The sequence below is a fragment of the Tympanuchus pallidicinctus genome, unplaced genomic scaffold (genome assembly GCF_026119805.1).
Source record: "Tympanuchus pallidicinctus isolate F22 unplaced genomic scaffold, pur_lepc_1.0 scaffold25, whole genome shotgun sequence".
In the NCBI taxonomy this organism is placed as follows: domain Eukaryota; kingdom Metazoa; phylum Chordata; class Aves; order Galliformes; family Phasianidae; genus Tympanuchus; species Tympanuchus pallidicinctus.
In genome coordinates, this window is record NW_026294742.1 from 9,569,421 (window position 1) to 9,594,310 (window position 24,890).

General features: G+C 44.1%; 1 protein-coding gene across 3 annotated transcripts; it reads right to left on the reverse strand.

The window, feature by feature from the left end:
• Positions 1–1,367: 1,367 nt before the first annotated feature.
• Positions 1,368–24,833, reverse strand: LARS1 (leucyl-tRNA synthetase 1). Of its 3 annotated transcripts, none has more exons than XM_052689551.1 (32): positions 24,685–24,833; positions 24,104–24,222; positions 22,649–22,736; positions 21,945–22,025; positions 21,299–21,439; positions 20,784–20,945; positions 20,036–20,148; positions 19,644–19,707; positions 19,079–19,146; positions 18,532–18,757; positions 18,243–18,330; positions 18,069–18,145; positions 17,374–17,427; positions 16,321–16,461; positions 15,621–15,698; positions 14,723–14,808; positions 14,568–14,633; positions 14,393–14,475; positions 13,912–14,050; positions 12,240–12,452; positions 11,585–11,642; positions 10,642–10,705; positions 9,850–10,033; positions 9,506–9,596; positions 8,640–8,780; positions 7,938–8,081; positions 7,740–7,850; positions 6,579–6,689; positions 5,162–5,266; positions 3,940–4,035; positions 2,854–2,986; positions 1,368–1,785 (listed from the first exon to the last, which is right to left on the reverse strand). In XM_052689551.1, exons 1-32 carry the CDS (start codon positions 24,688–24,690, stop codon positions 1,580–1,582), a joined length of 3,537 nt encoding a protein of 1,178 aa, XP_052545511.1. In that variant the 5' UTR covers positions 24,691–24,833; the 3' UTR covers positions 1,368–1,579. The 3 variants fall into 3 exon arrangements, with proteins under 3 accessions (XP_052545511.1, XP_052545512.1, XP_052545513.1); XM_052689552.1 differs by having other exon boundaries at positions 7,941–8,081; positions 24,685–24,831; XM_052689553.1 differs by lacking the exon at positions 24,685–24,833 and adding an exon at positions 24,308–24,461.
• Between the last annotated feature and the right edge of the window lie 57 nt (positions 24,834–24,890).

The window sequence follows — 24,890 nt, forward strand, 5'->3', positions numbered from 1 at the left end:
GAAGAATGAACTCAATAAACAAAAAGATATCGGCTTCCTGGTCTGCGTCCATCTTCAAACATTTGTTTTCTATTTCTGTAACTGAAAAACAAAGGTTTGAAAACACGTGAAGTTTACAGATGCTTACCTACATGCGTCAGGCAGCACGGCGCTCTGCAACCTGCAGGAGGGGTCAGAGCGCCAGCGCGGCGCAGAGCAGAGCAGAGCTGCAGCACCAGAAAGGGGCGACCCATCCTGCAGGGCTGCTGCACTGCTGTTGCACCACATGCACACCCAGCCCCACGCTGGAGCCCATGCACACTGCAGGCGTGCACTGAGCACCCATTCCCCTCACATAGCAGAGTTGGGGAAAGCAACGCAATCCAAGAGACCCACCTGCTGCCCGAGGAACAGAACATGAGAAGCAGCAGACTTTGTCCCGTTAGATGCATATATGACACCCTGTGGCAGAAAAGCTGCAGTGGGGGGGAAGTTGGGGCTGCTCAAAGCTCTGCACGGAGCACAGAGCCAGCACAGCACACCCAGTGCCACACGGAGCAACGGGAGACCCTGCCCTGACCTCCCCACAGCCCCATTCTGACTGCCCAGGGCTGATGGAGGCACTGAACGCTGCCCACCTCTGTGCCCAGTAACTCACACCAAAGGTCAGGCAATGCTTCTGACGTGGGGAGACAGCACTGAAGAAAAACTGCTACTGCTTTAAACAAAATAACGATCCCACACAGACTGCTGCTGCCACAGTCAATAATTCTCTCTTCTGCTAGGAGAACCTGCGGGGATTAATGAACTCTGAGCCGAATTCCTGAGCAAAAGGGGATCCCTCATCAGCAACACGGTGCTGCAGCACGACGTGCAATGCTGAGCAGCCATTCCCATCACCCAAATGGTTTCCATATGGATCTTCTTACAATACATCATTTATAATGGTAACCAAGGATCGGCTCCTAACCTCAGCCATGGCTTCAGAGCAGGAAGAGCTGCTCCCAGGCACAAGGGCTGCCCAGGCAGGAAGGGCAGCCATTTATAAACAGCTTTGTGAGGGAAAAAAAAAAATCAGGTTTTAGCCTTTATTTTAAAAGCCTAGCATGGAAGCTTTCGTGCTTTTACCTCAAAGCTCACCACTGCTGAGCTGATTCTGACCTGATGGTCCATATGGTAATACCCTCGTGCTGTTCAGTCACTGAAAAGCAAAGTACAAAAGTCTCTAAGTGACTTTTCCCGTCTATTAGAGGAGATTCATGACCAACTGCTCTGCCTGGATCCCAGTTTGGCTGGGAGAAAAAGGAGTGCTAAGCCTGATACTCTACTGAGCACACAGGCCCCAGATGGAAAGGAAGATTTGCCACATTGTTTGGGAAAATTGTTTATTTTCAAAAAAACCCAAAGGGCCAAAGGAAAATAATTCCATTATATCCACATTTTAAAGAGTGGAGATAAATTTGCATGCAAAAAAGGCATTTCTTTGTGTGGGCTTTTTTCTTTTTTGAAGAACAAATTCACATCTTTGTCACAAACACTTTCAAAGTCACTCCACGAGCTCTCCCTCTCTCAGCCAGGGATGAAGCTGCACACAGGCAGCTCAGTGCACCAGGTACACCATGGTGTCACCGATGTCCCTCCTCAGGCCGCTCTCTGTGACGCACACACGTTTCTCAGCCAGGTCGATGTGGAAAACTGCCTGCTCTGGAATAGCAGTTTTCTCTGCTTCTTCTTTGCCGAGGACCGGAACACGGCGAGGCCCAAGAACCGGATCATCAAACCTCATCAGCTTCACTTTGGAGAGATCTGCAATACAGCCACAACTAATGAGGACACATCTACACAGGGACCGCGATGCCCAGCTCAGCACAGCAGCACTGAACACGTGGCACTGCTAGAGATCTTCTCCACGGAGATACACTCCCAAAGACTTGGGCCCATTAGAAGATGCCATTCAGCGGGCACAGAGCAAACTGTAGAGACAGCATCTGTCTGTTTTATCTCCAAGTCCCCCGGCCCCGTTCCAAGCACGTCTGCCTTTTTGCTCTCATGTCAGCTGTGAGTGACTTAGCAGTGCTTTTGTTTTGAGGAATTAATTTCAGAGACTGGGGGAAAGGAACGGGAGAGTTTTTGTGAAATACAGTTCCTTTTTAAATTCGCACCAGCAGGAGATTGCTGAGCAGACCAGAAAAAAAAGCAGGATCTTTCAGCAACACCTTCCTCCAAGCACTGCCTCTCTCTCCTGTGCACCGACAGAACAGTGACACCTTCTGGAAGAGATGCAGAGCTGGAAAGAGTCACTTCTTCCCAATCATCTCAAAATAGTCACCTTGCAGCAGGGCATTAGATATGTATATCTACACCTACCTGGTGTAGGGAAACCTGCTTTGGCAGGGGGGTTGGACTCAATGATCTCTGGAGGTCCCTTCCAACCCCTACAATTCTGTGATACACATCTCTATGTGTACAGCACATTGCCCTTTGCATGCATTTTGCTACACACAAGTTACCATGTACTCCCCCTGTGTGCATCACCATCCATCAGTGGTTACCTTTGTTTGACAGATAAACGTTAATATAAACACAAGATACAGAAAAATGAGGAAAAGATTTCTCTGCTGTCAGAACCTTTTGGATTCAGCTCAGTTTTCCACTAACATTCAGCTCTACGGTGATTCAGATTTGCTCCATTCCTACTTTCTGCACTCCTCAACAGAACCACAGCTGCTGTTTCCTTAGGAAAGCTGTTTCCTTCCATGCAGAAACCTTTCTGAGCCACGGCTGCACCTGTGCTGCACCCACACTGTGCCACTGACACAGCAGCTCTGTGCCCACCTCCCCAGCACGGCACATTATGTCAGCTCCAGGATTTACCTTTGATGCCTCTGTCCATCTTCATTAGGCGCCTGATCACAGTCTCTCTGTTATCTCCTTGCCTAATCTCAATTTTCGTAGAGAAGTGGCCATTTGATGGTTGAGGGTTCACCAAAAACACAGACACACTGGGCTGCAAGACAGTTAACAAACAATTAGAGGGGGCTCCACGTTTGTGATTCAAGGCTCAGAGGAAATCTGCACCTAAACCAAACCAGCCACCACCGAGTGCTCCAGACAGATCACCTTCATTGCACAGCACAGAGTGCCAGTGGCAGAACAGAAACACCTACACAAGTTTTTAGAATGTAAGCTGCAGGGTATGTGACTTTTTAGGACATATCTAAGGAAAAAAAATCCATGAAATTTTTACTGTTGAAGAGTTGAAGAGTATCAGAGCTAGAAACATTCACATTTGTTACTACTGCTGTAGCGTTGCACAGATCTCACGCTCACTGAGCAGTGCTCTCAGAATTCCACAACAGAGCTGAAAGGATAATTTAAGTGTTTGATTTTATGAACTGAATGCCATTATTAGCCCACTGTAAACTGACAGAAGAGCACTGAAAACATTAAGACACTACAGAATTCAGCAAATGAAGTTTCACATGGGAGCTTGTGATGCCTTCCAGCAAGCACAGCACCGCCAGAAGCTCTGAATAACAGCAGAGAAGCAAAATTCAGATCAGCAGAATCAAGAGCTCTCAGTTCTCTATTTTGTGGCCCATGTTTTAGCTGGAACACAGCCTACCTGATCTGAAGGGTGGTAGGCAAGGCACATGACTGAAGGCATACACACTGATGCTCAAGTCACTCATTTAACAGCCTTCCAGCCAGCACAATTGAAAGATTTGATCTGAAGCGCCTGAAGGCCAAGATAGAATTGTCACATTGACAGCTGTATGCATAGGAAAGAAATAGCAATTGCTGCAGTAAACGTTTCCTGTTTTGAAGGGTGTGAAGGGCACAAATTCCTATTTACACCTCCGAGTAAACTTTCAAATGCCGTATTTGTGGGTTGGTTTGTACTCCACTTTTCAGACCTCCAATATCTGAACATTGGATTTTTCTGTTGCTCTTGGTTACCTCAGTTCTGAATACAGAGAATGGTTTTCCAGGACAGCACTCCTCTTTTATTTTATCTTCTGCTTCAGAAGCAAACTTCACTTCAATGTGATCCAGCTGCAGGAAAGGTGGGCGGGGAGAGGGGAGGGAATCAAGAGGAGTTTGATCATATTAGAGGGAACAAGAGGAGATACCAGACCTCCATGCACTCCAAAAAGTTCACATCATCGCTCTTGAAGGCCTCTGCTCAATAAGCTGCAGTTCCTCATCATCCTTTCTAACACTGGGGGGAGGGTGTGGGGACAATGAGGAGGACAGAACTCTGACACACATCCTCCAAGTCTGAGATCAGCAGAGCTGGGAGGGATGGCTTCCCTTGGCTTGCCAAATCACATCCTGTGCAGGTAACTCCTTCTAATCTAGGTCAACAAACAGCATGGCCCATTTGCAGTAACAGCACACTCACACTGAACCTGACAGTAAACCCCACAGTAAACAGTGACCCACAGTAAACCCCAAATCCTTCATAGCAGAAAGACGTAGCTTTCATAGCCAGCCAGCCCCCACCTCACCCAGAAACAGAGCAACTGTGCCAAGGTTCTGAATGTGGCAGCTCCTGCTGAACTCTGCGTGATAAAGCAGCTCAGCTCTTACGTATCTTGCCTCTCTCCTGCATGAAAGCCCCACTGTGCAGCAGGACATCTCCCTCCTTCCACAGTTTATCACAGAAAGCAAACTTATGGATAGTTTTAAAACAGGCACTGCTTGCTCTAGACTTTGCTCTGATACAGGACAAATCCAATGGACCCACTTTTATTTCATATTGCACAACTGAAAACAATGAAATTCTGTGGTTTGTATTTTTGAAATTTCTAACTCCTGAAACAAGCTGTTTCTCATAAACCTGCCCAAGCAGTCCCCTCATTGTGTTCTGATGATCATGCTAAGCATAACTTCCTCTAGACTGCCAATTTACTTCATAACAGTTTTAACAGCCCTGCCCAGATTCAGCTTTTGAAGAGAACAAAGTAATCTGCTACAGCTCACGTGTGCCACTGCCAGAGCCTGAGGACTTCAGGCTAAGGACTGCGACCACTCTCACCAGTGATACACGTCCGAATTCCTTCAGTTGAAAAACAAGGTTACAGGTCAGAGCAAAGCTCTTCAGAAGCAGCACTGAAGAGGCTGATCCTCTAGCTATCCCAGTAAGAGCCAAGCAACAAGTGCACCAGAAGATGCTAACCTCCAGGGAATTTGTCAGATAGACGATGTTCTCCATGAGCACTGCCCGCTCGTCGAATTCCAGCTCCAGATCAAGAACACGCGAACCATTCTTCTCCAGGTTTTCCTGCCAGGAGAAAAAACGGATTAAAACCATCTAAGACTGCAAGATGATGCTTCAAAATTGCAATCTATCTACATTAGTCATGAAAAGAACAGGCTTTAAAATACGCGAGCTCTCTGCTGGCACAGGAGCAATAATTCTCCTGTAACAGGGTGTCTTCTACAGGGAGCTGGCGACACTGATGGGAGGAGTAAGAGCAATTATAACACATCTTTAACACAGAACTCAAAAGGTGTTTTATATTCTGTCACTCGTAATCTCCATTTAATGTGCGAGTTGAGAATTCTCCCAGTAAGTCAGCACTTCACTGCTGTTTCACAGCATGAAATTCAGTCTTATGACCTAGTTTAGAATAAAGAACAAGCATCCAACAGCTGAACACGTTCACAACAGTCATAAAACAGTTCTCTGCAGGGAAATAACAACCACTTTATATGTTAACATAAAGGTAAATTAATTAGTATAGAAAACCAACAGCAACAGTAACAATAGCCAAAGTATTAAAAGCAATATAACAACCACTTTTTATTTATTTATTGGAGTAAAACAGAACTTCCTCTTTGGAATCTAATTAGTCTCTTGCTTCCACACACTCAGTCAGCTGTCTCCTCTGAAGCTCTGCTTCATCACTCTTGGCACAGCCATGGTTCCCTCATCAGTGTAACATGCAAGATTCCCTGCACCAACAGTGAACTGCTTCCCTTAGTAAATCACAAAGCCTGATCTTCTGACAGAGAGGAAGCACAAGCAGAAATGCTTCTTATACCCTGGAACTGCTGAATAATCTGTTTCAGAGAACATACTGGTCTAGGGAATCTAAGCTCACGTTTCTTCTATGTATTCATATGCAGTCGCTTACTGCTCTTCCTTCAAAGCACACGGATGAAGTGTTGGTAAGTCTCAGCATGCCAAACCATTCCCTGCATGTAAGGGAATCATTAATTGCCAGGCTAACAACAAAAAACAGCTACATTTCAGACCTGATCTGCTTGCATGGCTGAAAGTTTGGCTGATACGTTGCAAATGTACGAGCTGATCTATAAAATACTGCCTCTTCTTACAAATTTCTCTTATGCAGGAAACTTCATAGCAGCTGCTTTGTGCCCTCTTTCCTCTGAAGGCTCATTTTTGGCAGCTCTCCAGCAGCTCTTTGCCTCCCTTGCACTGTGAGGCCCAAAACCTGGTGCCGTACTGCAGGTGCAGCCTCACCAGTGCAGAACAGAGCAGAAGAACTGAGTCCCTCAACTTGCTGGCAACACTCTGTGCAAGGTCAGGAAAACACCAGCCTTCTGCATGAAAGCACTCTGACACTCACCTTAACCATGGCAACAAAAGGCATGACCTTCTTCATGTACTTCTTCAGCTCTGGCAGGGCACTGAGCTCACTGGCAATCACCTTGTTGTCTGGCAGCCGACCTCCGGTGACCTAAACAGTGATGATATCCATTGAGTACAAGGATCAGAAGGAAAAAACAAACCACATGTTCCCATTACTATCATCTATCCTCCATGCTTTACCAAAACGCCCTCAAGGACTGTTATCGTTGATTCCACACAATCATTTTCCTACCCTTTAGAAGTATTTAAAATGTAAAATTTACCAAAACCCAAGGATATCTACTGCCATTCTTTAATCTTGTCTGCAACAACATATTAGTGTACCTAAATTATCAAGTCAAACGCATCTTAAATGCATATTTAAGTCTACCCTCGAGCAGCTATTTAAGCACTATTTTCCTCAACTGTTTTGATTTTACATTCACAGCTCAGGTATTTGCCATTACTCCCATTCAGCAAACCAGACTGAACAGCAGAATTTAATGCTGATGCAGGAAATGCTATAGAACTCCCAACGTTTAATACTCTAAAGACAAGTTTCACACAAGGAATAATGATTTAATTCAACACTGCAAGTTATAAGAGTCCTGACTCAAAAGGTGTCAGCTACAACGCTGAGGATAGCAGCTCACCAGCAAGGCAAAAGCCACCCAGCAGTCTCCGTGTCGGAAACAGGTTTCTCCACTTCCAGAGAAGTGAATCGCTTGCATTTAGGACACATATTGCTTTCCAACATATTTCTTGCAACCTCCTCACTCAACAGTACATGCCTACTTAAGGAGCAGAAAACACCTCTAAGCCCACTTGTGCAGCAAGGCAGCATCAACCTCTTGGCCAGTAAGATTTCCTCAGAAACACTGCTGGGAAAGAACTGACTTACAAGTGGATAGCCTGTCAAATGCAAGGGAACACGGGCCCAATTTACTCAGAAATAGCCAAAAGCAGTAAGGACATACTGTTGAATTAAAGACACACCTCAGAACGTTCTCATTAAGTGTTAAAATTCATTGGACATTTGTAGAAGAAATTAGAACTACCTCACTTTACACGTAAGTAATTTGGTAACAAGTTACAACTTACAAACTTTCTTACAGATAAAGCAGAGAAGGAGCCCAAAAAGCCACAGAAGAACACCTGCCTGGTAGTGCTGGCGCAGAAGCAGCAGGGTGGTGTGCTGCCATGGGGGGTAGCTCTTGGCGACGTAGATGGTGCAGTGAGAAGGCTTCTGGGAAGGTTCTTTAGCACCTTTCTGAGGAAAGGAAGAGATTCATAACATCAGGAGGGAGGAGGCAATGCAGAATCACCAGCTGTGCACACTTAGACCACCATTACACACCACCTTTCCTTTCACAGGTGCCATGTAGCCCTTGAGACGGAGTCGGAGGTCATGAGCTGCTTCCATGAGGTACTGAGAAGAGCCAATTAAGATCTCGTCCACAGGGCCAGCTTCTGGCCAGGAGGCTTTCATGATGGAATCAGGCTGTTAAGAAAGGAAGTTACAGGGCATTTTTATCTCAGTGCATGTATCTGGTGGTCCTTCAATCAATTGGCTCGACTGGAAACAAGTTCAGGCAGTATGAACCTCAACGAGCACTCATCCATTACTCGGTTGTAGAGGAGTAAGAACACGGCCAACGTGCATTTATTTGTGTTACATACACAAGCACGCCTGCCACGTAGATGCATAACTTCTCCGGATTCATTTCCCCAATTTACCTGGTAGCACAAAAGCAGCTGTTCCACGCATAGATGCGGGAATATTTTGTGATCAGATTAATTTCAGATCACCCTGTGTGAAGTTAGTCAAAGCGACTTGCACTGAAGTTACCCGTATCACTGCAGTAACCAAAGACGCAGGGTAACTCGACGTACCTGCTGTCACACACAGCATTCTATCATGGCAATGCATACATCAACGTTACAGGACAGCTGTTTCTCCTACTTGCAAACAAATGAAATCTACAAGTCTGACACCAGCCTAAAAAATCAATTAAACCTCAGATCTGAACCAAATGACAAAACCAACATCCATTAGTACCTTTCCCAGCAGTGACCAGATGTGCTCACACAGGTGGGGACAGATAGGAGCCAAGAGCAGAGTCTGAACTTCGATGAACCGAAACACCAGCTCTCTGTGCATCCCTTCTATCGCCAGCTCACGGTATTTATCTTTTGCTGCCTGGAAGAAAGTCAACGTCACCACCATAAATACAGTAACTGCCACAGAGAAGCTCTCAAAAGGAAGATCACCCAGCTGTTTGCTCCAAGGTGCCTGTAGAATGTAAGAAGCTTAGAACTCAGTAACAGATTATTGGAAGTAGTGCATTTTTCTCAAGTATCTGACTGCAAATATGTCAGCTGACAGCTTCACTTCACAAATAGTACCTTAGTGTTGATTAGGACAGATATAAAAGACCCCGAAATGCCCTCACAAAGAAGTACAAAGAGGAGCAATGAATACGATCTACCATCACGCATACAACTCAGCTTATTTAACTCCACTCCCAAACATAAAGAGAGTCTGTAACTCATTAAGTGAAGTGGAATGCTTCTGCAGACACTCTGGATGTGGTTTATGGAGTGCATCAAAAAGCACTATTTGCAGAGAACTCTGTTGTTATCTGGATTACTTAAAACTCTATTGAAAAGGACCTAGAGACAGGAAACACTCTTCTCAGTGGTGCCTACATGCAACATCACAGGTGTCTTCCTCCAGGCCTCTGCAAAATGCCACAAACAGACCTTCATAGTTTCAGATTAAGCCCATCTAATTGGTCTTGTTTCTTGATATAACTCAGATTCCAGTTCAGCTGTCTGGTTAAGAATCACAGACATCAGGACCAAAAGAAACCCACACAACGCAATAAACGTCAAGCATTATTTTTCTATAACGAGAGCTCTTACCTGAAATTCAAAGAAGCCAGTCTTCAGAGCCTCCTTAAATAACATCTTCTCATAATTCTGATCTGTCTTCTTTATGCCTGCATTAATTTCACTAGGGAGGAAAGTAAAAACACCAGTATTGCACAGCCCACCCCACTTAACAGGAGCACTGTGTGGAACTATGCAACAAATGCCACCAGCACAACACAGTCACATCAACTCTTCTGAAAGTGAATTTAAAAAATGTTTTTTTAATACAAGTTAATGAATTCCATAAGACTGCTACAAAGACAATCCTTGCAAGAAAAGAAATAAAACAGAAAACCAGCTGGCACCACGCTGTATTAGCAGCCTTCACACAGTACCTGGCAAAGACTCTGTCATTGAAGGTGTTGGCAGGACCACTTCTTAAACTGTCTCTGTTTGCAATCATCTCCTTTACCCACTCCACCCACGTGTAGAGACGAAGAATCCCAGCGTCAGCCATGGCTTCCACAAAGTTGGCATCTTCAACAGTGTCCCCAGCATCAGCCAGGGCTAAACGCATTCCTGAGGGAAATCACATCAGCTGACAGGGCTGCTTTGCAATGAGCTGCTAGATGGGGGTGCAGGAGGCAAGGGACTGCAAGTCAGTGACAACCAACTTTTAATTCCATGTTAATGTGAATGTGGAATTAAGTTACAAATTGCCTGGCCAACTAGAGACATGCCCCAAAGGATGCACTTTACCCAAGGAGATGAGCACTGCTTTCCTTAGGAAGCAGATCAGACAGACAGCAAGAACCAAGAGCCTGACATCGTCAAAGGTGGAACAGAAAACACCAAAGAGCCACCAGGAGGCTGCAAGGAGGAACACGGCATGCAGGAACACAGTGTGTATCAGCAGCATTTGTCTGGTATTTTCATCTCCAATAGCAATGTGTATATAAGCACCTTCCAGAAGACCTCAACCTGGGAGAAGGTCTTGATTTAAACAGGTGTTCCATTAATGCACATCCCAATTTTCTAAACACAGCTCAGCTTTTCAAACAAAAGCAGCTGGTAGGTTTATTGCAATGCAATACTCCAATATACCCACTGCTCCTCTGAGAGCAAAACATGAGTTCTCATCATTTTGGCATCACTGAAATAACAGAGACAGGTCAGAACATACTTACCATCTGCAGAAAACTTGTCCACAGCTTGAGTTAGGGTAAGGAAGTTGCCTGTAGATTTAGACATCTGAAAGAAATAGAACCACCTTTGTTTTCTCATATACCCACTCCACTGCTGGACAGGCAAGAAGACAGAAAAAGTTTGGTGAAAACACTAGGAAAGCGTTTTCTCATGAAAGGGAACTTTGGTAAATCTGAGCGAGGTCACACTGCAAAAACAGACTGACCTTCACAAGTACAGATCTGCTCAGAACACAGAACTCAGCCTGTGACTAAGGCAGCCATAAGCTATAAACTCATGGAAATTGCAGCTGCCTCCTGGGTCGTTTGGGTTCCACCCCAGAACTTCTCAGGCCTTGGAAAATGGAACAACTGGCACCAAAACTCAGTTCCAGAAATTACTCTTATCCAATCCCTGAAAATTAAATACTACTTCAAAATCAGCATTTTCAGCTCATCCTGCATCAGTTTTTCAAGAAGGATCATGGTGGCTTTCTTGGTTTCACATCAGACAATCTCCAAGGCCAAATTCCTAGGCTCAGGCACTTCTACTTTCAAATTCAGTTTCAGAACTCATGTGCATTAGCGAGTTATCCACACAAAATTTCCTCTTCTTATACTGACTCCAGGCCTCAAAGCTAAAAGGCAGAATGATTTTGTTTGTTTTACTATATTTTCATTATCCTAAAACATAACAGAAATTCACTGAAATCTTCACTAAACCAATCAAGTGACACAAGAGCTAACAGAAGAACGTGAAGCAGCAATGGAGGAACAGCAATTTCTGTCCCTCCAGTAACCTCTGGTAAATGAAAACCTGGAAGGTAAGAGTGAAGGAACCAGAATTTTCACTTTCCTCCTTTTATCTTCATATGGATTTTTTTTGAGTCTGCTAAGGGCCTACTTGAACATCCACAAGAAGTTCACACACAACACCTCACCATACCTTTTCAGAATTGAGGAGGAGGTGTCCATTCGCTCTAACAGCTACCGGCCATTTTTCTCTGTTTGAAGATACAAAGCATATTACAAATTAAACACATTCTCTTTCAAAAAACAAACTGTTTTTTTTTTCCAGTCAGGGATGAACACCTTAAGTAGAATCTTCAGGAAAGCATCTGGGAGGTGTCTTAAAAATTAAGAAATCAAGGAGTGCCTTTGAAAACGAGGAGAACTACAACATGAGGGGCAGAGCTCACCACTGCTGAAATACCAAGCAGGGAGCCCGGCATCCAGCCCTATATTTCATTTACCCCACCCTCCTCTATTCAGGTAATTTAGAAGTCAGTCATTAACACCACCCGACAGCAATGGGGAGAGCTATTCTGTTTTCTGTTGGGCAAATCTGTTGGTCAGTGGAGAAAGCAGATTTAATATCTAACAACCAGGAAACTGCTTTTCCTATGCAGAATTTCATACAACTTTTAAATAGACATTCAAGGAAATATTAACTGTGTTCTCATGCACAGGAACTGCACCTTGCTAGGAGTCTGCCATGGTTCTATGATTTTTGTGTCAGTATTGCACATCATAACATCATGCAGTGCAGGGTCTGCAGCTTTACCTCCTGCACACCTGCTCTGCACCGTTTCCAAACTTACCTCTGATCCGACCACATTGCCACATGGTTATAGAGGTAGTATGACAGGTGATTTGGAACAAGATCTTTGCCAGATACTCTGAGATCCACAGGATACCAGAACTCAAACTCTTCCTTTAGCTTGTCCAACTTCTCTTTCGGAATCTCTGTGTTAGGAAATGGAGCTTCCTTGAAGAAGATGTAATCCCAAACTTCTTTGCTCATTTGATTCGCTCTGCGAGTTTGAATGAAGATACAGCTGAGTCTGCACTAGCAGTAGTTTTCATTCTACACAGTTTCATTTCTGGCTTCTTATTTCAGGGGAGTCCACCCCTGTCACGTATCTCAAACCAAATAATTTCAAACTTATGTTTACCATCCTTTAACATCTCTCAAGGTGGTTTGCCCTGTATTATGCAGACAGAACACATTCCAGATCCAAAGCGCTTTCTGTACCTATTAACAAGTAGTTCAAATGACAGACAACAACAACACCAGTCTTACACACCCTTCTGTGCAGCACTCCACTGCTTTATCTCTGGTATTTATTGTTCTATGCTTTAAATTACCACTGTGTGCTGTGTCCTCACTTCTACGCCTGGTGCTAAGGTTGCTTACCTGAATGGCAACTAATGTGCCATAAAGCCCTTGCTTATCCCACCCCACGGAGTCTCAGCAAAAAGCATTTCTTAATAGTAAGAAGAAAGATGTGATCCACTCATGCAGTAGCACACTGTAATTTTACATACTTAAGCGTGTTAAATCTGTAACTCAGTGCTAAGAATGATCACAAAGTTTGCATCCAGGCATGGCTACCATGTTGGTAAGTTCTCTGTAATTAGAAAGGTTCAAACCCAAATGAAAGCCTTTCAGAATTACTTCTCTTTGTACACACATTACTTTGGAAATGCTTCTCAGATTAGTTATAGCATCAAAAAAGGCATGTTGCAATTCCACAATGTGTGAACTACTCCAGAAAGCAGCTCACCAAATAGGCAAAATTAGAGCGTAAGATTCGAGACAAGAATGCCACAGGGTTGGGTTTTCTGTGGCTTTTGTTTGTTTTAAATTCCAGACCAGCTGTGCCTCATCATCTCTCTGATATTCATCACTGGAATGATGTTCAGTCATCCCACCTAAAAGGTCAGAGCAGTTCTGAGAGCTGTTTCAGAACAAAGGCTTTGTCCCTCTTAACTTCAGTGTTTCCACATGTGGGCTATGGACAGAGGGCTCTACGCCCCCAAGAGTTACCAACTTTTAATGCAGTAACAAAACTGGAGTTTGATCTTGTGCTCTATGTACACTGAACCATAACATTCTTCAGAGCTGTACAGCAGTCTCTCAGCAAGAACTGAGACACTTCAGCAGCCACTGAAATAAGTCACTCTAACACCTGGGGAGGACCATTTCAAGGCAAGCCAGACAGGTACTAAAAAAGGTGATTTACTTCATGTGCAGTTCTGCTTTCAAGGACATTTCCCCCCCTTCTCTCTGGGGACAGCACTAAATTCTCTTTCCCTCATTTTTCCTTCTACATCACTGCTTTAACACAGCAATCAGCAAGTTAATTTTCTACAGTGATGCTTTTAAAACACAAAAGCAAAGCATCAGCCAGCTTGGCAAGTCTTTGTCAAGAACAACTCAGAAGAGAAGCACGCAACTGAACAGGCAAAATAGTGTTACATTCTCCTTACCTGATGCCTAGAGGAGATTCTCCCTGACCTCTCAGGTTACCTCCCTGTAACAGATGAGCTACCGTGTAATAGGCCATGTAGATTGTAGAGTCTGAGAGAGACTCAATCAGCCACTGCTCATCCCAAGGCAAACGGGTACCTGGAAGAGGCAGAAGGTATCAGACAGTACCACCCCTTGCTTACAGCACCTGCTTTCACTTCGCAGTCATCACTTAAGGAGATGCTAAAGAAATAGTCATAGGTTTCTTCTGCTGAAATCCCTTCCAAAATAACTGCCCAAGAAAAAGTTCTGTGCCACACGAGTTCGCAAGATACAGCGTGCCGCCTTCTCAGGGACGTTGGACCTAGATTTAAGTTGGTTAAACCTGCTCTACACTTAACTGCACCATTTTGGATTCCAGGCAGCACTTCAGCCTTTCAAACGATGTAATGAATGCCACGCTCACAAAGCGCCAGGAGAGAACAGGAGTGCTTTCCCTACCTAAGCCGTATGTCCTGGAGCACGCGTGTTCCTGGAGCCAACCCAGAGTAGCTTCGAAATTCCGTCTCGTCTCCTCACAAAACCTGGAAGAACCAAGCTATGAGCATCCACTCCTCCCTGCCCTCACAGTACCTCCAAACAATCACTCCTCTTCACATCTGCTTTCATAACTTACGTCTCCAGCTGTTTCAAGCACTCTGATGCCTGTTTCTTCCAGTCCACTTCACCATAATCTAAATACCTACGGTCAGAACATTTTATTGTTAAAAAACACCATAACTTAGGATGCAAATTGACAGTGACTTTTAACTACCCCTCTGCTTCACTTACCACTGGTCACAAAGGGCCACAACACATTCATCAGCAGACCTTGACATCACTTGTTTCTCAGGTTCCATATAAATCATGGCTTCATCCTACAAGAGATGTTACACACCTGAAAGGGCAATAAAGCTAAGATCTAAGTACAAAGTCTTGCAAATCCTCACGTTTCACTAAAATATGTATCCTCTTAATTCCAGTCTGTTTTACAGCATTTCTTACATGGCTTCATTACTGCACTGCCCCAGCATTTCCTTCCAGAAAATGAAGATGATATTTGACCTCTCAGATGCGTCAGTTCACATAATTTTGTGAGTACCATCTTCATGCACGATGACAAGGAAGGCAGAAGCAAAAATTACTCATTAATCACCTCCCTACCAATTACTGTTCAGTGGGAGCTTTTTGGTAAGGAGTTATTCATAGCAGAACCCAGAATGTATAACACATGTCACAGCTAATACAAAAAAACATGAGGCAAAGAAAAGTAGAACTGAAATTCTGCCTTCCCAGCCCATCCATTCTGATGCAGCACAAAATACCACAAAGTGCTTTACTATAATCTGAAGATGACAATGCTGTGACAACAGGCAAATACAGACTAACAGATGCTGTCCCACTTGCTGTCCTCATCAGAAAATCTTACTGGACATGATATGCTCATTTTTCAGTTACTACTCTTCCTTCTCTGCTTGATGAACCCCAGAAAGGGTATCTCCATGCAAACAATCCCCTCTACTTTTCACTTGAAGATGACTTACAGTTCAGATACTCTATTTTCAGTATCTTTACAAGTACATCAAATACAATAATCAGACCAAAATATTTCCTAGATAAGGTTGTGAGAGAAAGCAGAGAACAAGAGGTCTCTGCTTTAGCCATCCATCCCATAGGTATGCATACATACATTATCCACCATCATCTTCTGTACACGTTTCTTGACATCTTGAACTTTTTGTCCTTTAAATCCATCCACCAACATTACCTGTAAAAGATGAGTCAGAGGAGTTTATTCACTTTAAACTAAAAAGAAAGAGGTGCAGTAGGTTTTAGACCCAGCAATAATTGCCACTTCTTTGTTACCTCTGACAAGCAAAAATAGGAAGCAAGCTTTTGCTTTTCGGAGACTTTTGTTTATTTGTTGGGGTGGTTTGTTTGGTTTTGTTTCTCAATCTTTTCCTTAAAAATAAACTGCACACATGGCAGCACGCACACAGGCAGTCACACAGGGCTAGGCAGAAATTCAAATTGTTGCCAGCTTACAAAAACAGACCTGAGGAATACATCACAGTAAGCCATCATGTAAGCACAGACAAAAAAGCTGCTATCTTTTTATACCAGTTTCCAAATCAACACTTGCAACAACATTGATCAGCTCCTCAGAATGGGACCATTTCCAAAAAAACTAAGTTACGAGCCTCAATTTTAAGTCACTCACTTCTCCATTCTCCCTCCATTCCACACAACTCTTCCAACTGCAGAAGTTTTAAACAAAAAATGGTGAAAAATAAACCTCTCCCTTTCCTGTCCTTTTTATTTATTTCTAACTCTTGCCCTGGCAATTTTTTCTCCCAGTCAAACTAAGCAGAACCACCTCTATTACTTACTCCTTCATAAAATGCTTTAAGGTACACTCTCTCCTTGGCCTCAGCAAGTTTCTCTCTGTCATTCTGGCTCTGGATTTTGAGCTCATCACAGATGAATGGAGCACAAAGGTTGCCATAACCTGGGATTTCAATGATGGGCACCTGAGAATTAACAAAACAGCACCGGGTATTTATTTCAAATCATCTCAGCATAATAAAATCCACACAAGAATTCATCTCCCAGATTTCACTTCAGAAGAGATGTGCTCTATAAGAGACGAGTATTTTTAGCTTGGTTTGCAGCTGACAGCGGAGTTTGAACAAGTGATGACAAAAGGAAAAAAGGCAATTTTTACACATTACCTAAACATTACCTAAACACACTGCATGATAGCAGGGCAAGAGCCAGTACTGAACAGCCCCAGTGACTCAGCAGGAGGTGCCAGAGCAATGGCTGACTTGCACTGCATCGTGCTACTCTGTGCACACTTACAGCATCCATCACTAATTGAGCTTCACAGGCATTTACAAAGTATTGGTGCAACTCCCTGATTAGGTCAAGAATTCCTGATGTCTCCTATGAGATCCCTCACCTGCTCCCCCACAGGCAATAACCCACTTTTATCTCCTCACATCATGCCAGTATCACACTGTACCAGCACTACAGCTGGCCCACGGAAGCAAGGCCAACACAAAACGCTGGGACAGCTCTACAGCAATCCATGTTTTCCAACAGAAACTGATTTAGCCATCATTTGCATTTATTACTATAACCAACAGGCTATCAGGATAATGATGTACTGCATTCTCCAGAGCAGTAATTCCCACAAAAAAAAAAAAAAAAAAAAAAAAAAAGCTTTTGTACATTTGTTATTTCACAGAATTAAAAAAAAATCTTGACTGCAACCCTTCACAGCCCACATACAACAGCTGTAAGAAAACATGACAATATCACTCTAAGCTTCCCAGCCAAACAGACAACAGTTCTGGAAGAGGGGCACCATCCTGGCACGTTTCTCAGGGAGCACAAAGCCACCACACGTACTGCAGGTGCACCCAAGTGGGTGAACTCACCGGCTCAAACGGCAGCACCATCTCATCTCTGATACCATACTTCCCTCTGAGGGCCTTTGAAAGTTAGAGGGGAAAAAAACACAGCATATGAATGGAAGAAAGAAATTTACCTTAGAAGTTTTTTAATCTGTTCCCAAGGTCTTTTGCATACATGCTAATTTACTATAAAACAAACAAAACTGCTCTTCTGCCTGCTCACTACTTCACACATCTGACTTGCATCTGTTTAATTTTCTGGTGACTCTGTCAGACCACGTATGTATCTAAAGATGGGAAAAACACATCACTGGGAATGAGCAGAACTAAAACTCCGCAGCCAGTGACAGCTGCTCAGACAGTGATGCACTTCTGAAGCTGTAACAGCAACAGCTACTCTAAGACTCACTTTAAATTCATATAGAGGTCTCATCTCAAATTCATTTCCACAACAGGAATCATTTCTAGTTCACTGTACAGAAGAAGAATGTCAGTAAGACAAAAGCAACACAATTCCCATTCAAAATCCTTCTTGAAAACAAAAAAAAACCTGACTGAGCTCAGCTAGTTTTAACTTCATTTAACTACAATGATGTGAAGTTAGGGACGGCAAAACTCCAATTAAAAGGAGTTTTGATTTATCCACTGAATATCCATTTTTGTCCCTCCACACCTTGGAAAGGAAATAAAACCAGAAGTCATTGAGAGAAGAGATGAACCTGTTTTTTTTTCAGATCCCTCAGGGCAGCAATGTCATCTGGAGAATCAGAGGGGACACTGGTGACCACTCCCGTTCCTTTACAAAGAAAAAGATACAACAGATAAAATATCAGGTTTACTGAATGCACAGCGTGCACCAGGCAGATCTCAACAAGCTGCTGCAGCAACATTACCTTTATCTTCCTTGATTGTGAGCATAGGAAGAGCATACACAACTTTGTAGCTGGTGAGAGGTGCAGAAAGCGCAGCACCAAGAATCTCCTGTGTGGGGCAGAGGAACATAATTACACAAACAGCATTTCTTCAGCCCCACTAAGCCCTTCCTGCTGATACTCATTTAAACTTGCTGAGTTCATCTACCAAAACCACATTTACATTTTCCTTTTAAGTAGAGTTCTACCACCACCTTTATAAGTACAAGAAAAAGAAAAAGGCTTGGCCAGCAAGCTACAAGATGCTTACTTCTCCCATCAGTTCCTTCACAACAGGCACAACTCCGCTGTCTTTCGTAAAGCCCTGGTAGGACATGTTCCTGGCAGCTCTCTGGGTGCAGATAAAGATATCCCCACTCACAGTTTCAAAGCCAATGTATTTCATATCCGGGCGGACCCAGCAGTTGGTCTGCCCAAACATGGTCTCCGGTCTGAGCGTCGCAGCCACCAAGAAGATATTTTTTCCTTTCAGGCCACTGGTGGGGGGGGGGAAAAGCATTTTGTAAGTCACCAAAATAAAAACATCCAGGGTAAATAACACCAAACGTGCTCTTAAGCCAACATGAACTACAGGTTACATTTCCTATCTGGCTCATTAAATTCAGTGCAGGGCTTGCTTCTCAATTCTGTGCTCCACACAGCTCAGCAAATACAGCAGCTCAAAGCAGAGACAACATTCAGGAAGTGACAGAAGTAACAGGATGAAATTAAATCCTGCATTAGGCAAACCAGGCTAACTTGAGGTCACTTTTGGCCATAAAAGGGATCTGACTTGCTGTTATGAATTCAAGACTTACCTTAACTTGGCTGGATAAGGATCTAACACCTTCATTTTTATTAGAGTGTATTCTTGAGGTCCAACACCCTGCAGTTCACATAAACAAAGCAGCAATCAATACATTAAGTTGCTCTAGCAGTTAAGAAAAACTGTTCTGTAGTTAACCTAAATGCTATTTAAGGCAACAATGCTTTCTTCAAAGTAAACCACAACTCCATTGAAACAAAACTGCTTCATAAAACGCAGACTGAAGAGAGAGGATCTGTTTTATACATCTGTCCAAAAATTTACTCATGAAAGCAGCTATCTCAGCAGCAAAATAAAAGCTTATGTCTCAACAGATGGATATGCTGCAGCAATGCTGATGGCACAAATTGCCAAATACTCACAGGGAATGATCACAATGGAAAACATCTGCAGTTTAAGGTAAGTACTCTCAATAGTTCACTCAATTTTCCCCATGTACCAACAATTGAGAACAGGCAGTTTGGAATGCATGAAATACATTTTGCTCCAAGACACTTTTTTTCCCTTTCAGTAGATAAGAGCCACAAGCAGTGCATGAAAACAACTGAAAACACTACCTCTCCCGTTTGCCTGTCATGATCCATGCAAGGCTGCCCATCTTTTGGAGAGTAAATTGTGTATCTAAAAAATAAAAGTATATGTTCATAAACTATAAAGAAAAATTACCTTTATCAAAGGGAGAACCAAAGGATATCCTCAAATTTTGCTCAACTCACTGTCCACAGATGCCAATGACAGTTACTGCATGAGCTGTCAGTACTGATTTAACCTTGAATTGACAGCTGTGGTAAAACTAAAACACAAACTGAGCACAATAAGCCCCCTGCCTTTTACACCAATAGGGTATTTGAAATAAAAGCCTTTTCGTTCAGTCTAAGTTACAAACATGGTGTCATGCTTCCATCTGTCACCAACTCAGTTCACCCACATTCACAGTATGCAGCCTTACCGTTTCCCAAACTTAATCTTATTTCTTTCTTTTAAGGTCAGGAACTGCCATCGCACAAAGGAATCGTAGTACGGATTAACATCTGTGGTAATGAAGGAACGCCTCCAATCCACCTGGAAATGCATAGGAGTCTCTACTAAACACATCCAACACAAAATTTAAGGAACGACAAAACAGCAAAGCTAATTTTAAAATAAAAAGAAGTGCACACGAATGGCGCATGCTTAAAAAGGCAACTGGGCAGCCTGCACGTCCAGCCTTGAGAGCTGACATGTGAGTCCAGGCCTCGGGGGCCGACTGTCTGGTAGAAGCTTTAACCAATCAACAAAGCTGAATTTCAGTATCTGTTTCTCAATATCTGTCTGTTTTTAGACATTTGTTATCAGTAGGACAAGTATCTTCATGTGTCATCATATCATTACTCCTCCTACTACTGTCAATACTGATTATAGAATGGTAACTTCATACGGAAACAGGGAAAGAATGCCCTGATTTCTTCATCTGATTCTTGTTTCAAGGAGCGACTGACACATAGTTACACTCTGTAGATGAGAAAGCTCTTAATCACACGAGACTATTAAAAGATCAATATTAAAAGATTAATTTAATAATTCTATAAATAATAGAAACACTTTTGGGATAATGTCTTTATTGTGTAGATGATTTCTAGTCCCAAAGGAACAAAACCACATTCATAAATACAAATATGGCTGCTTTCAGAACCGAGCTTTGCATTTCTAACAGTTACCTTTAATCCCATACTTTTTAGGTCCTGGACAGCAAGGGGAGGGAAATAATCCAGCCAGTGCTCAGCTTCAGAGAAACTGACCACTTCTTCATCCGACAGACCCAAAGACTTCATGATGCCCCACTGGTACTTGGAAGAACCACTCTTGGCAGCAGCTTTACTCTGAGAGGACAATTGCAGTGAGAAATACAGTACGTGTTCTCACACTGGCAATACTGGATACACTCTTTTTCCCCCCTCTATTAAAGTTACTACCCAATACAGAAGTTAATATGATCACTAAAGTACATCAGCTCACTGTAAAGTTTTCACATAACAAAACGGTATCTCTTGATCCATGCAGCTGATGCATTTTTCCTCAAGTCAGCATTAAAAGTACTGAGGTGCCTTGGAAAAACAATTTAAGATCTGCACCCCGTTTCTCTCTGAGGAGTGTGAAGGAGGGAAAGCAGGCTGTGCTACACAACTGGAAGCTCTGAGAGCACAGCTACCAATCCCTGTTTGATCAACTTTACCTTTTTTCCTTTTGCTTTGTCTTTGATGATGATCTCTTCATCTTTTCTAGCAGAGTTTTCTTCCTCCTCTTCCTCCTCATCAGGAAATTCAGGTGGGCAGCCATACAGCTCCATTTCTCTTTTGAGTTTATCTGCACAAGCCTAATTAGAGTTATTGGAAGTCTGTCAGCACTTCTCCATATCTATGACTGAAGCAATTACCGAGGATTGATTTTTACTGTGACGCTGTGCTTCCCACTACAACACAAACTTTTCCCAGACATTGCATCAACTTATAGGAGAGCCTTCTAGTTGAGGATCCTGGCTCCAGCCCTTCCACTCACTGAGGCACAGTGCACACGCTTCAGCTTTCCTGGGCTGGGCCTGCCTTCCCCACCAGGTGCCCCATCACTGCTTCAAGCCATGACTTTGCATCTCTGCTACAACTCTCAAACAAAGAACTGCTCCAGCTGAATTTCAAAAACTTCATTTTCTTGGAAGTCATACTGCAGTTCAGTTCAAGAACAGAACACACCTTTCCTACAAAGCCAGGTTTCTTGATAAAGCTTTGAATAAATCGCCACAATGTTCTGCACTGACAGAAAGCAATGCTCCACGTACTTTTAAGAGTGGAAAGCAAGAAGGAAAACCCCTCAGCAAGTCCTACCTTTATGGGCATCCCAGTGCAATGCAGACCAAATGGGAACAAGCAGTTCTTCCCCTTGAGCCTCTGATATCCAACTGCAAACTATATAAAGTAGAGAAATGAAAAGAGAATGGCAAAAAGTTAAAACAGCACCCATCCCAAACAGAAAATACAATTCCTTCCTCCCATTAAACTACTGAAAGGCAGATGCATGCAGCAGGCAGCACCCATGAAGGTGCTGAAGGAAAAGAAGGTTCCAGAGGCTACCAGACCTGCACTGCCTGGCCACATCAGGACAAACCTGCCAACCTTTCCTGGGAGGCTGCTTTAGGCTACAGAAGAATGCAAAGAAAAGATGGAGTTCGTGGAGCCTGTTAATGTAGGAAGCAGAGCACTGTACTTACAAAGAGGGCAGTAAGGCTCTCTGTGATGCTCGTGCCAATCAGCAGCTAGACAAGCAATAAGCAGCAACATCTCCTAAACACCTCTGATCTCTGAAAGAGCAGCACCTGCAATCCAGTTTCCCAGAACTACACAGGTTATATGCAATCCTTTTCTCCCCCCAAACAGTACTATTCCTATTGAAAATGTGGGAAAAATAAGAAAGCAGGAAGACATCATCATTAAGCCTACAAAGTACTTAGCAAGGCATCCTGTTAGCTCCAAAGAAGCATTAGCTATTTCAAAAGTAGCATTTAAGGGTATTGGCAAAGGAAAATATTTACCTCGCATTTGGATAAAGAAAAGGTGTGTCCCAGGTGAAGTCTTCCATTCATGTAGGGGTAAGGAAAAGTAACAAAGTACTTCCCCTTGCTGGGAAGAAATTCAAACAATTAGAACACCCAATGCAAGCAGCTTTAAAGTGAGCATCAAAAAAAAAAGCACAAATAACACAGTTAACATCATTATACGTTCAGACATTATCAGCACACAGTGACACCAAAATAATCTGTATCTTGCAAAAACAGCCCAATTTTAAAGCACTGCAATGACAACAGGTTTTGCCCCCTTATAAAACAACCCCACAGCTTCATAGGACTGACATCACAAAGCAGCTCTGAATTAAATGCAACACATTCCCAGTTGTAAAAGTTCTAGTCCTGATTCTGCAGATGAACTGCTGCAAAGGCTCAGAGAAATCATTTATCTTCCACCGAGTTCAGCTTTTCCATTCAAACACCGCATACAACTACTTGGTAGTAATCAAGCATAATATTGTTGTACAGCTCTTTGAATACAGGTTACGGACCTTCCAAAACATCTAACATAATTTCTAGATCATTAGGCCATTTGTAATTACTGCCTCCGTCTTTGCACTCTACTCCAACCCACAGCATGGACCCACCCTTCTGACGCCACCGATTCAGAAACACACAAAAACAAAAGCCAAGTCATTTCTTTGCTCAGAAAAGATTACAGTTTAAGAAGGTGCTGTTTGTTAGAGCACTTAGGTTATTATACAGGAAAGCCAAACTAAACCAAGATAAGAAATAACTCACGCTGCCAAGATTGCTGTTTTTTCACTACAATACCCACTTAAGCTACTAGTACTGTTTCACAATTCTTTCCACACTGAAAATAGCAATTCTATTGACCAGGGAGGGATTCAGCTGCCAAGCACACTCAATATTTCCACAGCTTCAGGCTTAAACGGGCTTCTCAGGGTTATTCAGGCAGAAATCAAACCAGGAAACACACCTGGTCTACAGCGATCTCTGTGCCAAGGAAAACAGGTCAGCCTGCGTCAGGACCCAAGCTGTGTGTGCAACCACCCCTCGTGGTGAGGCAGAGCAAGCCCATGTCCTGCAAACGGCCTCACCTCAAACCAAGGAGCTGTGCTTCTACGGGGGAGTCATACCTTAACCTCCCACTTTGTCACACTGAAAAAGCTCCTCCACAGCTGAGAGCAGAAGTCACTGAAAAGAGCCTCGCTTTTAAAATCAGGGAGCACCGACAGCACCGAGGAAGGCAGGACAGCTCGCCCCACCCCACTGGGACCAGAGCAGCACGAGGCCACCTCTGCTTGGTGCCAATGTATCACAGCACTGCCACCCCACAGAGGAACTCGACTCACAGAAAGACTTTTTTTTACCCTGGGTATTGATGGGAAGAAACGTTCCATAAATAAAAATAAACAACAAAAAATTGAAAATAAAACACGCAAGAAAATATAACGCTACCTCTTTGGATCGCACCTGTCCACAGCGCTGGTCTCAAAGACTCGCTCATCGTCCCACTTCTGCTGGATCTCCTTCTCGATTCTCTTCAGGAAGCCGACCTTCGCCGTCCCTTTTCTCTCCTGTGAAGCGCGGGAGGACAGAAGTCGGCACGAAGGGCCCAGCAAACACGGCGGGGCCGCAGAGCATCGCAGGTCGCTTTGTTACCGGCTATCCTCGCTGCGGAGCACTACCGCAAACACGTCTCCGGGACGCGCGCACTGCAGCACGGCCTCAGCAGAGCATCGCGATGTCAAACCCCCCCCCCCACATCGGGAAACACGGCCGGCTCTTTCACGGAACGACACCGGGCACCGCACCCGAGAAGAAACGCGACGCCGTGCCGTAAGGCGCGACTCTCCGTCACGCCGCACAGCGCTGCGGGACGGCGCTCCGCCCCCGAGCCGCGCGGTTCTTCCGAAGGCGCTGCTCGGCGGTGCCGGAGCCACGCGCTCCCCGCTGCCGCCCGGTGAGATCGGCCCCGCGCAACCCCCAGAGCCGAGCGGACCGCGAGACGCTGCCGTACGGGACGCCGCCCCACTCACCGCCATGCTGCCGCCGGGCGCGCCGTGCTTGATGGGAGTGGAACGCTGCGCCCCGCCCCGCGGCCGGAGCGTACGGCGGCGGCGCGGCCGGTTCGGGCCGTACCACTGCGGTGGGGTCGGGGCTGCCTGCCGGGAGCCGCGGGCCGAGTGTGGAGCCGCGGCTCCTCACAGAAAGGCGCCTCGTGCGAACGCAAATAAAAATAACG